At 45.7% G+C, this 14,707-nt stretch overlaps 1 protein-coding gene across 1 annotated transcript in view; it reads left to right on the plus strand.

Moving 5' to 3' along the window:
* The first annotated feature begins 6,308 nt into the window (after positions 1-6,308).
* Positions 6,309-14,707, plus strand: part of LOC112219947 (transmembrane protein 132C-like) — a 117,917-nt gene continuing 109,518 nt past the window's right edge. The window contains exons 1-2 of the mRNA XM_024381438.1: positions 6,309-6,405; positions 7,425-8,343. Of these exons, the coding sequence (XP_024237206.1) occupies positions 6,309-6,405; positions 7,425-8,343 (1,016 nt within the window). The remainder of the gene's footprint in view (positions 6,406-7,424; positions 8,344-14,707) is intronic.

Consider the following 14,707-nt stretch of genomic DNA (forward strand, 5'->3'; position numbering starts at 1 on the left):
CTCGATTTTATACACCTGTCAGCAATGGCTGTGGCTGAAATAGCCGTATCCTGACCGGTTGCATCACCGGCTGGTATGGCAACTGCTGGTATCGGCATCACCGGCTGGTATCAGCATCTGACCGTAAGGCGCTACAGTGGGTAGTGCGTACGGCCCAGTACATCACTGGGGCCAAGCTTCCTGACATCCAGGACCTATATACTAGGAGGCATCAGAGGAAGGCCCAAAAAATTGTCAAAGACTCCAGTCACCCAAGTCATAGATTGTTCTCTATGCTGCTGCACGACAATCGGTACCGGAGCACCAAGTCTAGGACCAAAAGTCTCCTTAACACCTTCTACCCCGAAGCCATAAGACTGCTGAACAATTAATCAAGTGGCCACCCAGACTATTTACATTGTCAATGTACTTTTGTACATATATATTGTATATGGCTTACCTCATCCATCTTGGCCCAGTCACTATGCCTTATTTTGCTACATTTTTCACAAAATAGGGGGGAAATATAATTTAACGTATCAATAGGTTATTAATGTGTTGCAAGGCGATGAAAGATGAAGTGCAGCCCGGCTCTACAAGTGATCCGATTAAACCCCCAGACTTCAGAATGTCCCTCTGCTCTACCCCAGCTCTAGCCCAGCTCTATCCCAGCTCTAGTCCAGCTTTACCCCAGCTCAACCCCAGCTTTACCCCAGCTCTACCCCAGCTTTACCCTAGCTTTACCTCAGCTCTACCCCAGCTGCACTCCAGCTCTAGCCTGGCTTTACCCCAGCTCTACCCCAACTCTATTCCTGCTTTACCCCAGCTCTATCCCAGCCTTACCCCAGCTCTACCCAGCTCTAGCCAGCTTTACACCAGCTCTAGCCCAATTCTACACCGGATCTAGCCCGGCTCTAGCCCAACTCTAATCTGGCTCTACCACAGCTCTACCTGGATCTAGACCAGCTCTACCCCAGCTCTATCCCAGCTCTACCCCAGCTCTATCCCAGCTCAACCCCAGCTCTAGCCTAGCTCTACTCCAGCTCTACCCCAGCTCTTCACAAGCTCTACCCCAGCTCTAGCCTAGCTCTACTCTAGCTCTAGCCCAGGTCTAGCCTAGCTCTACCCCAGCTCTAACCCAGCTCTACCCTAGCTCTAAACCAGCTCTAGCCCAACTCTAGCCCGGCTCTACCCCAGCTCTAGCCCAACTCTAGCCTGACTCTACCCCAGGTCTAGCCCAGCTTTACCCCAGCTCTACCCCACATCTACACCGGATCTAGCCCAGATTTACCCCAGCTCTACCCCAGCTTTACCCCAGCTGTACCCCAGCTGTACCCCAGCTCTACCCCAGCATTATCCCAGATTTACCCCAGCTCTAGCCCAGCTTTACTCCAGCTCTAGTCCAGCTTTACTCCAGCTCTACACCAGATCTAGCCCAGCTCTAGCCAGGCTCTACCCCAGCTCTACCCCAGCTCTAACCCGGATCTAGTCCAGCTCTACCCCAGCTCTATCCCAGCTCTACCCTAGCTCTACAACAGGCTCTAGCCCAGCTCTACCATAGCTCTACCCCAGCTCTAGCCCAGCTCTACTCTAGCTCTACACCAGGCTCTAGCCCAGCTCTACCATAGCTCTACACCAGCTCTAACCCAGCTCTACCCTAGCTTTACTCCAGTTCTAGCCCAGCTCTAGTCCAGCTTTACCCCAGCTCTACACCGGATCTAGCCTGGCTCTAGCCCGGCTCTATCCCAGCTCTATCCGAGCCCTACCCCGGATCTAGCCCAGCTCTCCCCCAGCTCTACCCTGGATCTAGCCCAGCTCTAGCCCAACTTTAGCCGAGCTCTACCCCAGCTATACCCCAGCTCTGCCCCGGATCTAGTCTAGCTCTACACCAGCTCTAGCCCAGCTCTACCCCAGCTCTAGCCTAGCTCTACACCAGCTCTAGCCCAGCTCTACCCTATCTCTGCTCCAGCTCTAGCCCAGCTCTAGCCTAGCTCTACCCTAGCTCTCCCCCAGCTCTACCCTGGATCTAGCCCAGCTCTAGCCCAACTTTAGCCGAGCTCTACCCCAGCTATACCCCAGCTCTGCCCCGGATCTAGTCTAGCTCTACACCAGTTCTAGCCCAGCTCTAGCCCAGCTCTACCCTAGCTCTACACCAGCTCTAGCCCAGCTCTAGTCCAGCTTTACCCCAACTCTACCCCGGCTGTAGCCTGGCTTTACCACAGCTCTATCCCAGCTTTACCCCAACTCTACCCCGGCTGTAGCCTGGCTTTACCGCAGCTCTATCCCAGCTTTACCCCAACTCTAGCCCGGCTTCACCCCAGCTCTAGACTGGCTTTACCCCAGCTGTACCCCAACTCTAGCCCGGCTTTACCCCAGCTCTACCCCAGCTCTAGCCTGGCTTTACCCCTGCTGTTCCCAAGCTCTAGCCCGGCTTTACTCCAGCTCTACCCCGGCTCTACCCCAGCTCTAGTCCGGCTCTACCTCAGGTCTACCCCGGATCTAGCCCAGCTCTATCCCAGATCTACCCCAGCTCTATCCCAGATCTACCCCAGCTCTAGCCCAGCTCTACCCCAGCTCTACCCCAGCTCTACCCCGGATCTAGCCCGGCTCTACCCCAGCTCTAGCCTGGCTCTACCTCAGCTCTACCCCGGATCTAGGCCAGCTCTACCCCAGCTCTATCCCAGTTCTACCCCAGCTCTTGCCTAGCTCTACTCCAGCTCTAGCCCAGCTCTAACCTAGCTCTTCACCAGCTCTTCACCAGCTCTAGCCTAGCTCTAGCCTAGTTCTACACCAGCTCTAGCCCAGTAGATAATTGTGAGCTAGCCTAAAGGTACTCTAATTACTGTAGCCCGAACTGCATTCTGACTGGCTGGCTGGCTACCCCTGAGGGCTGGAGACTCAGCTACAGGATCCACTCTCCCCAGGCACATCTCATATAGTCATCAGTGGCTTTGTCACCTTCACTGGTCTGTGTCTGTCTGTGTCAGCATTTACTGAAGATGATTGTTTGTCCTGACTAAATGACCATAGGTAGCGTCTCGCACGTGTAGAAAGTTCCTCTGTAGACGGTCCAAGTTCGTGGTCAGCTATTGCTGTTGTTTGCAGAAACTCTGTGGTCTGGTAACAACTAGTATTATCTTTAGTCTACACCAAGGAAAACTTTGTTTTGCTTGTTTAAAAAAAGCTGAGTCACTTGACATGCTCGATGGGTTTAGATACCCTCAAATATCTGCTGCTGATCCAGTTTCTGCTGTTCTGCCTGTGGCTATGAACCCTGACCTGTTGTTTTCAAATCCAAATTCCACATTTTAGGTTGAGTTGTCATCTAAATGTGTTATTACTGCACTTTCCAACATTTTAAAGTACAACAAAGTACATACATTGTCAGATATTTTTTATTTATACACCAACTCATGATATCACATTGGGAGTAGTCAGTGACACATATGAAGGCTAAGATGGACGGGGCTTGGTTAAAACCCTGGATGGGAGACCAAAGGGTAGCTGTAGACAGATTCATTCACCAGTAGGAAGTGCTGCCAAGCCTATTGTTATTTTTTTCTGATAGTGGAAACATTGAAGATTTGACATTGTTTCAAAGGTAAGCATTTTATACAAGGTTTGTCTATGTTTGGTTACCATGATGGCATAATCCTGTGGTTGAACAGTTTACATTGTTTTTTCAAATACAATGTATTTTCCACATAGATTCCACAAATTATGTTGAAATAAGATTGATTCAACCAGTTTGTGCTCAGTGGGAAGTTGATATACGGAACATCTTGATTTACCACTTTTGTAAAATGTAATTTTGGATTACAGCAGGTTATCAATAGCACAACAGACTACAATTTCAGGATGGAGGGAGAAATGTCAGGTAGCATTCTGGGTAAATGTACCTTTGAGACCTCCTAGCTGTCTGTCTCTGTTTGTTTTGATTGGGGGCTTAGTGTTAACATGCCTTTAAAGTGTTCCAGGGCACTTATGTGTTCTTTGTGGACCAGTCTCACATCAAGTGATTGCAAAGTGCTTCATGTACCATTTTCAACTGGAAGTGTTGAATACAAATGCTTTTCTGGGGAAACATATTTTGTGTAAATGGGAAAAAAGGACTAAATGGCTGTAATTTTCCTAATGAGTAGTTTCAAACACACATGAAGCATCTAGGAGCTTCATATTGAATATTCTTGTTTAGACTGAATGAATTTAGTGTTAAAAAAGCAACCCTTTATCAAGCATTTCGCTACACCTGTAATTACATCTGCTAAATATGTGTGTGACCAATAAAATGTGGTTTGATTTGATGTTGAAAGTGCTTGTTATTCACCCTCAGACAGTAAAGTATGTACGATAATGCTATTCCTCTACTTTGACTTTGTATTCAGTGGGTGTGTTTCTGGTATACAGCTTGTAAAGCAGGCTTGAGAAAAACACACCCCCTGCTGGGCTTTCCAAAGCTCATAGGAAGAGACCCCACCAACTTCATAACCCCTCCCCCCTCCCCAACTTCGAGGAGGATTTTGTTTGATTAATTATTTGTAAGGTCAGGCCATATATAAAAGAAATACAACAGATGCTGGGGTTGGGGTCTACTGATCATACGATTACGGCCATGGGTTTGGCTATTCCTGTGTAATTGATTATTGGTTACTATATAAACTAGTCCATGTACTTTCATTTACTGATCCTGAGGGAGCTGAGGATGTTCTTTCACAGTCTTTCCCTGTCTACAGCTTGCAATGCATTATGGTCTTTCTCCCTCTCATCCATGCTCCACCTTTCTCCTCACTCTTTTCCACCCCATTCTGCTGTGGCATCTCTCTTTGACTGTGGAGGCGCAGCAGAGGCACAGCTAGATTAGCCACACAGGGAGCAAGGATTACTCTCCTTTATGGTCCTTAAGTCCTGTAGAGCTCAGACACACCAATAGCATTCGCTGGCCCAGGGTACTTAGCATCTCAATGTAATTTGCGAACTGAGCGCGCGCCCTTATTACATGTAGAATAGCGTGAAAAATGTTGTCAGTCAGATGTCTACAGCAGGCGGTCCCTACAACCCAGTACGATGAACAATCGTCAGACAAACACGATATCCACATTCGGTGCCTTTACTCAACCTACGGGTAGAATGTAGGTCTCCTGCTCAGTCAGACTACACTGAATCATACTTGGGCATGCTAGGGCACTTAGACGGAATTAGCCTATATAACCCACTCACATTTAACCTAACCCACTGACATTTTGCAGTGTTGTGGCAGCTTTTCGCTATGGCGGAAGACACATTTAACTGTTTCTACTTTTGTGTGGTATTACCTGTAATGGTATGATGCAGTGTTGAACAACCATGATAATCATGCATAATACTGTATGTTTTCTATAGTAGTGAGATTATGGTGATTGGTAAATTGCTGTTTGAAGCCTACTGTATATACCAACAGTCAGTGAGAATCCCATGGCATATGTACAGTATGGACTCATTATTCATGAGTCACTGAGTCTTGTGGGTTTTGGCTCCTAAATCATGCATGGATAATATCTCCCATATGTCCAGTGCTGGTGAAGCAGAGTTCCCTGTTTAATATGTAAAAAGACTCTTCAGTCCCTTTCCTCTGGGATTAACTTGTATTCACGGATCACTGGGCTGTTTACAGTAGGCAGGATTTGGCAAGAAGGTCAAGTGTCTGCACAAATCATCTCTGTTTTCATTGGAAGAAACTGTATTAAAAAATCTGGAAATGTACGTATGTGCCAACCCAAGGTGAATGGGGAGCTTTTACTTATTGCATTTAGGGACGTCAGCGTTGGAAGATGAATAAAAACATGCTGACATTTAGGAAGTGATTACAGCACTTTGATTGTAAAGTATATTCTCTGTCTCTATCACGGGACTTCTGTATGTGAAAACTAGAACAGTAAGCCAACTCTCCCTGAGAGAGACAGATACACCTCTCTATCTCTCTGTGAGGCATGCTACATCACGGCTAAGCATCTGCCTGCTCTCCCTCTATACTCAGCCTTTGTGTAACATCACACAGTAGTCGTAGCCTACTTTTATGTACTGAAACTCGAGTATCAACCATCATTCATATCCCTGTAGTCTCTCTGTTCCACTCTGACTGACAGACAGACAGACAGACATTGTGCTTTATGGCCCTCAGTATTCCGACCACAGCTTGTGGTGCCCGGTCCTCCAGGCTGGTCTTTGCCAGGCTGCCATGGGCTGTCACAAATCACTGCCGTGTCTCCCAGCTCCCGCCGCATGGCTCAGCTACAACGGGAAATCGATGGCCTCTCTCAGAATCTTCCATCAGACCAAATATCTGGAGCTTGATGGTGAAGGGAGAGACCAAGGGGCCAGGGTTCCGGTCTGGGGGCCAGGGTTCCGGTCTGGAAGCCAATTTTCGACTGCTCCTACAGTCTTGCTTCGGTACTGCAGTTTACTAATGCCCGGCCCAGAAAGACAATTTCCATAGAAGGCCACAAAGAGAAGTCAGATTAGAGAATTCCTTATAAGACACTTTAGTCATTACCTTTATGCACAAAACATTCATTGAATTATTCAAATAATTATCGCTCAGACCCAATTTTATATTCATCCAGTCTTTTGGATGACGTGATAAAGTAGTCGCCGCTAGCGCTGCTCCCTGTGCACACTGAGTGCTATTGTGCATGTGATGTTGGTCTGTGTAAACAGGATGTGACCCGGATATAGACGGTCCATGAATCGGCATATGTGAACGTGAGCAGATTACCTTGAAAACAATGTTTTTCAGTCTCAGCAGTCTCCAGCTCTTCATACATCAGTGGGAGAGACAGAAGTGGGAAGGTGTAGATGAGGTGGAGGAGTTGGGGTGGTGGGGGGTTTGAGGCCCTGCTGGGTGTGTCGGGGTTGATAACAGGGTCTGGTTCAGACTCCAGACAGGAGTAGTGTGTGGAGAATGTGAACCAAGCTATTCAGATAGAGAAGAGGAGAGTGAGTGACTGACTGAATGACTGAGTGACTGAGTTGACTGACTAAGTGAGTGAGTAAGTAGGATTATACAAGGAACCGTGTCTATCAGTAGAAACAGTCTATCAATGTAGATCAGATTTGATTCCTAATCCATGGTCTTTTAGTCTCTCTGTCTAACTGCAAGTTCTTTTACATGCACCTCCATAAAATGAGCACAATAATGCCTGAAGGAGATGTCATATGAACATGTTGAAGCAAATCATTTGTTATTAAGACATTGGAATAGCAATGTGTATGACCAGAAAAGCATAGCGATAAAGAGACTGTATGTTCACAATGTTCAGTGTTTAGTACGCTGTCCATGGTCCTGAATTGCTACTCCCATAAAAAATCCCCCTTTTCAGTCACTTTCCCGTCTCTCTGCTTTGCCCTTTGTTATAGAGGTTAACAGGTAGATAGCTAACCTCTCCCCTTTCCTCTCCTCTCTCCTTCAGTGGCAGACAGCAGGGTGATTCTTGATGGTCTACAGAGGTACGGCCCCATGCCCGGCTACCTGCCTGTCAGCTACCAGGTACTCAATGCCAAGGCAGCCTTCTTCCTAAAGGAGGCCAACCAGGACCTAATGAGGAACTCCAGCCTGCAGGCCAGGACTGAGCCCTTCTTCATCCAGGAGGCCCGTCAGATGCCCTTCATCAACGCCAGCTACGGACCCATGTCTGCCCAGCAACCCATCCCCCTGGAGCTCCTACAGAGCCCCGGACCCTTCAACGGACCCTCTTTTACCTCCCTGTCATCCTCCTCCTCCTCTTCTCCATCCCTTTTCACCTACAACTGGAAGGTCCATACCTTCATCATCAGTGAGAGGATTCACCCCAGTTGGCCAAAGGTGCAAGTGTTGTTCTATGTGGGAGGCAGGGACTGGGATGACTATACCACCATCCACAGGCTGCCCTGTGTCAGGATGTTTGCCTTCCACGAGACCCAGGAGGTGCGGGGCACGTGTCGCCTGAAGGGGGAGCTGGGGATGTGTGTGGCAGAACTGGAGCCCCTGGCTAGCTGGTTCAGTCCCCCCACCGTGAGGCCAGGGAGGCAGAGATCTCCGGAGCAGCCCCAGGGCACCCCCGTGGAGCTCTACTACATGGTACAGTCCACGGAGACTGGGGAGTGCAGCTCAGAGGACTCAAGGAAAGGCAGTTCCATGCGCACAGAGCACCAGGGGCCCATGGGGTACTTCTCGGGTCCCACACCCATGCAGCGCATTGGGAGTGTGCGTCTGTTCCAGCCCATGCCGGAGCTGAGGCTGGACAGTAACTTTGTGGTGATGGTGCCCTCTAGACCAATCAGACAGAGGGAGATAGTCTCCACCTTCCTGGCTCTCTCCATCCTGTCACCTGTACAGATCTTCACCCTCAGGTGAGTGGGCCTCCTTAAGTCACAGTGAGGCATTTTGATTGAACCTTTATCCAGGAAGTACCATTAAAAACCTCTTAAGGATCGGCCCCTTTTAAATTTTTTTTTGCCTAAACTGCCTGTAGCTCAGGCCCTGAAGGAAGGATATGCATTTTCTTGGTACCATTTGAAAGGAAACACTTTGAAGTTTGTGGAAATGTGAAATGAATGTAGGAGAATATAACACATTAGATCTGGTAAAAGATCATGCAAAGAAAAAACCAACCCAAATGTGCCTAATTTGTTTATTAATAACTTTCATGTTCAAAACTGTGCACTCTCCTCAAACAATAGCATGATATTATTAGCTACTGTAAAATAGCTACTGTAAATTGGACAGTGCAGTTAAAATGACAAGAATTTAAGCTTTCTGCTAATATCAGATATGTCCATGTCCTGGGAAATGTTCTTGTTACTTACAACCTCATGCTAATCGCATTAGCCTACATTAGCTCAAACGTCCCGCAGGGGACCCGCCAATCCTTTGAGGTCAGAAGACCTCTTTTACAAGGGAGATCAGGCATAAACTGTACTGTTCCATTCAATTCAAAAACATTTTTTTTCTCCATTACAATTACAAGGACATTTTATCAGAATCAGACTTTTACTCGCCAAGGACATTTACACAAACCCAGAATTTGCCTTAGTGAGAAGGTGCTGTCAGCAATAGACAATATACAAACAGAATACAGACACAAGTCCACATAGACATCATACAGAATATACAATATTGGAACAATATTATATATGCTGTCTTCACTTTGGGTTTGCTTGGAACCCAGAAGGCTCAGAGAGCTTTTTCTCATCTGTCGTCTCCATGGAGTTTCATGGTGATTCATCAAATATGTTCACAGTTCACACTCTTTGGTTTTTAAATGTCATGCTTGTGCACGATATTCACTGGCTGATAATCTTACAGAGGTTCTTTACTCCCAACTAATCTGCTTTGTGATTGGAAATAGTCGAACATACTGCAACACAGCTGCTGAAACCATTGCTCCTTCTCATACCAAGTATTTTAAATAAATTTGATCATCTGGAAATGTATGTGCTTTATATGCATACAGCCAGATACTAGTCATTCTTATAATTACAACATGTTTAAACATTAAGAATTGTACAAAAAATGTAGACTGAGTGTACAAAACATTAATACTGATTGCACCCCCTTTTGCCCTCAGAACAGCCTAAATTTGTTGGGGTATGAACTATAAGGTGTCAAAAGCGTTCCACAGGAATGCTGGCCTATGTTGAATCCAATGCTTCCCATAGGTGTGTCAAGTTGGCTGGAAGTCCTTCAGGTGGTGGATCATTCTTGATACACACAGGAAACTGTTGAGCCTGAAAAACCCAGCAGCATTGTGGTTCTTGACACACTCAAACTGGTGCGCCCGGCACTACTAACATACCCTGTTCAAAGGCACGTTAAATCTGTTGTCTCACCCATTCACCCTCTGAATGGCACACATACACAATCCATGTCTCAATTGTCTCAAGGCGTAAAAATCCTTCTTTAACGTGTCTCTCCCTGGATTTAACAGGTGACATCAATAAGGGATCATAGCTTTCACCTGGATTCAGCTGGTCAGTCTATGTCATGGAAAAGCAGGTGTTTGTAATGTTTTGTATACTCAGTGTAAATGATTTAGATTGAACAAATAAATATATTGAACAATTCACATCCATTTATTGCTGTGTTCATTAAGACATGTTTTATGTGCCCAACATCAAAACAGTTCAACGCTGAGGAATAGTTTATTTGAACTGAGTGTGCTGCAGTAGAGGGAAGCTCGTTATTGATTCATTGGGCTTTGAGCGTTAATTAGAAAGTGACAAAGCGACTGAAGACATCCCACGGGCCATGCAAATAGAGATTTAAGAAAATATGCATTTCCAACAGTGTACTTTCATGCCTGAAATTGTAATCACAGCAGAAAAAAATCACTAGTGAGCTCAAGGTGGAGCTCTGACAAAGGGCCCATACCAATTTGTCAACCTGGGTGAACAGGAAATCTGCCAAGAAGCCTCATTGCTTTTTCTCACCCAACATATAATGAACTTCCAGAGTATTTGCTCTGTGTGTGTTTTCATACAGGGGTTCTCAAACCCTTTGGGGCCAAGGACCCCTTTTCTGATAGCAAATTGATCAGGGACCCCCTCATAATCAGAACACAACTGGAGTTTGCCAGTGCATGGTCAGACAAACCAAGTCTCAGGCCCTGGGAAGGCTCGCATCTTAGCATCAGAGAGAAAATGTTTCAGTTTTCCATCTAATATCCTGCAATTTTACCAATTTTGCCATGAGGCAGAGAGAAAACTTTGCAGTTGTATCATAAATTACATTGCACTTATGTAAAAAAAAACAAGTTAAAGTTGAAAAATGGATAATTGTTGGAGTACTGTAAATACCAATATCCCTGTGAGCATGCCAAGCCCATGTTGTCCAGGGTTAAGAACAAACATTGTAGATTAATAATATTACATTGTATTGTATTGTATTACATAAACCCTTTAAACTTATTCCACGGATCTCTTTAATCTGTTGTTAGTAATATTCATAAAAAATATTGAAATATTTTTAGATCTGGCCACTGGCCCCCTCAGTACCCCACTTCGAGGATCCCTGTTTTAATACACTTGTCCAATGTGAATCATGTTTTTCCTTAAACCTTTTTACAGTCATGCTGCTCATATTTTACAAGGTTATATGTTTTGAATAATGATTCCCACAGGGAGTTTGCTATATATGAACTTAAGTCCAAAACCCACTAATCAGCAGTTCAGTTGGTGCTGTCGGTGTTCCATTTAGCCTACTATACAGTGAGTTCCTCTCAGCCAGTGTACAGTGTGTGTGTCAGCCAGTGTACGGTGTGTCTAGGCAGGTTCTTTGGACATGTGTTTCTCAGCCAGGGTTTATCTGCTCCTCAAATTCAGACTAACAGGATTAAACTGTTTATGAGCGGCGTGATCGGACCACACAATCATCAATGTGCAGGCGATGGGGTTAGAGAGCAGGCAAGAGGGAAGGGTTGCTAGGGGAGGACTCCTGTTATCAGAGGATTCTGGGATTATTGGACACGACAAGGATCGCAACCTACATACACACATGGGTTTGGCACACATACACATACACACCGCACACATGCACACACACACACACACACACCTAACATGTGCAAATGCACATGAACAAATATGCATACACACACCCCTTGGCAGATCAAGGCTTAGCCACCCAGGGGCAGCAGCTCCAGAAGCTGACGAGGGCTTCCCTCCAAACCATACGCTTATCATAGCAGATCAATGTCTGACCACCAATCAGGCCGGACCACACTGACCAGCTCAGACCTCAGAGACAAACAGGCCAGGGCTAAAGATGGAGAACTACCTGAATAATACAGTGAATATTGTAGTGCTTCTATCCTAGGATAGTGAAAAGTGTTGATTTTAAAATATGTAATTTAGCATATAAACTCCTCTTCCATTGTCCTCCAAGTGTTGCGGAACATTTTCCTCATCTTCCGTGTGCACCTCCGCTCATGCTGTTCAGTGTTGCAAAGGGAGATAGCGACGGGTTGAGGTTTCCTTTTCAATGAGTCTTTGGCCGGTCGTTTCTGGTAGACAATATTGTTGGTTTCTGGTTCAGACTATGTTGTTGTGCATTTTATTTATAGATTTTATTGATTTATTTCACCTTTATTTAACCAGGTAGGCAAGTTGAGAACAAGTTATCATTTACAGTTGCGACCTGGCCAAGATAAAGCAAAGCAGTTCGACACAGTATGGGAAGAGGTAGTTGTTTGGGCTAAATTTTAGATGGGCTATGTACAGGTGCAGTAATCTGTGAGCTGCTCTGACAGCTGGTGCTTAAAGCTAGTGAGGGAGTTAAGTGTTTCCAGTTTCAGAGATTTTTGTAGTTCGTTCCAGTCATTGGCAGCAGAGAACTGGAAGGAGAGGTGGCCAAATGAGGAATTGGTTTTGGGGGTGACCCAGAGAGATATACCTGCTGGAGTGCGTGCTACAGGTGGGTGCTGCTATGGTGACCAGTGAGCTGAGATAAGGGGCGACGTTACCTAGCAGGGTCTTGTAGATGACCTGGAGCCAGTGGGTTTGGCGACGAGTATGAAGCGAGGGCCAGCCAACGAGAGCGTACAGTGGTGGGTAGTATATGGCGCTTTAGTGACAAAACGGATGGCACTGTGATAGACTGCATCCAATTTATTGAGTAGGGTATTGGAGGCTATTTTATAAATGACATCGCCGAAGTTGAGGATAGGTAGAATGGTCAGTTTTACAAGGGTATGTTTGGCAGCATGAGTGAAGGATGCTTTGTTGCGAAATAGGAAGCCAATTCTAGATTTAACTTTGGATTGGAGATGTTTGATGTGAGTCTGGAAGGAGAGTTTACAGTCTAACCAGACACCTAGGTATTTGTAGTTGTCCACATATTCTAAGTCAGAACCGTCCAGAGTAGTGATGCTGGACGGGCGGGCAGGTGCAGGCAGTAATCGGTTGAAGAGCATGCATTTAGTTTTACTTGTATTTAAGAGCAGTTGGAGGCCACGGAAGGAGAGTTGTATGGTATTGAAGCTCGTCTGGAGGGTTGTTAACACAGTGTCCAAAGAAGGGCCAGAAGTATACAGAATGGTGTCGTCTGCATAGAGGTGGATCAGAGACTCACCAGCAGCAAGAGCGACATCATTGATGTATACAGAGAAGAGAGTCGGCCCAAGAATTGAACCCTGTGGCACCCCCATAGAGACTGCCAGAGGCCCGGACAACAGGCCCTCCGATTTGACACACTGAACTCTATCAGAGAAGTAGTTGGTGAACCAGGCGAGGCAATCATTTGAGAATCCAAGGCTATCGAGTGTGCCGATGAAGACTGAACCCTGAAATGTGCATAATGACTGTTTCTTGTTAACTGCATAACAGTTTACCGTACAACCAGTCTCTTAGAAAAACACATTCTTAAATACAAAACCTAACACACCATAGAAAGTCAGATCTAGGAAGCAGATATGAATTCAGCACCCAACACCAACTCTTCACTGAGACCAGAGGGTTTCAAAATCTGGGGAACGTCAAACTTGGTTCTTCAACTCTGTGCCTCAGTAGCCTCCAAGCCAAGTCTGCAAGGCAATTCACAAGTTTAAAGGGCCTGATGAAAAGAGTCTGACCCTAGCATGGAACTGGTACTGTAGCCTAAGAGGCACTTGTCTCTGTGTCATCATCACACTATCACACTAGATGGACCCTCTATGGAGTGTGGGATCAACAATGCCCTTGAACCACATCACAGTAGGAGTGTTCACAGAAGAGAAGTGGTGGAGTGGGAATAAACAGGAAGTCTTCACGAAAGAGGAGAGTCTGACCCTAGCATGGAACTGGTACTGTAGCCTAAGAGGCACTTGTCTCTGTGTCATCATCACACTATCACACTAGATGGACCAGTAGGCAGGAAGTGACACACAGTGGATACACTGTTATTTCAGGCTCTTTTATTCATCAGCTCCAGAGGAAGAATGGAGTAAACTGAGATGGCAGCTTATCAGGTTTAGGGGTCTATAATGCCTCCATCACATGGTCCCGCTTCATTTCAATACATGGAGGGAGATATGCACCACAGAAAGGGAAGAGGGAGAGAGGGAAGGAGAGAAGGGGAGAGAGAGGGGGAGAGGGAGGGGAGAGGGAGAGTAAAAAAAGACCTAGATACAATAAGTATGAAAAATGGAGGCAAAGCCTATCTTAGTGACCTTTAACAATAATACACGGAGGATAAAACATCTTTACTCCAACCTTTTCTCTCCTCTGTGATCTCTCAGCCATCCGCTGGCCTATATCCAACAGTACAGACACATTACGTGACCAGTGTTAAAGATCAGCCTAACCCCTGATATTAATTGTTATGGATAGCATAACATGTCTTGTTGAATTGAAAACTGCCTGATAGAATATTCTTTGCCAGCAAAATATACATATTTAACTATAAAACAACACACTATCTGGATCCGATGCCCCGGTGTGTAAGAATTTCCTAGTTACCTTTGATAACCTAATGCATGCTCATTAGCATGCATTAGTATATGTCCCTTGGGGAACCTGTGGAAATGAATATGATTGTTTAGTAAAAATTATAAAACAGCTGGGGCTATTTATCTTTTGAAAATGGTGTTAATTTGTTTGCGAGGAAATAGTTTTTCATTTGCATTATGAATAGGATGCAAATCCTATTTCAATGGCAGCCACTCTAGATTGCTAATGAGGCAATGAGTCAATTCCACTGGGAAGCTTTAGCCTGACAAGCAGATCATGAATTTACAGTAGT

The sequence above is a fragment of the Oncorhynchus tshawytscha genome, linkage group LG20 (genome assembly GCF_018296145.1).
Source record: "Oncorhynchus tshawytscha isolate Ot180627B linkage group LG20, Otsh_v2.0, whole genome shotgun sequence".
Lineage (NCBI taxonomy): Eukaryota > Metazoa > Chordata > Actinopteri > Salmoniformes > Salmonidae > Oncorhynchus > Oncorhynchus tshawytscha.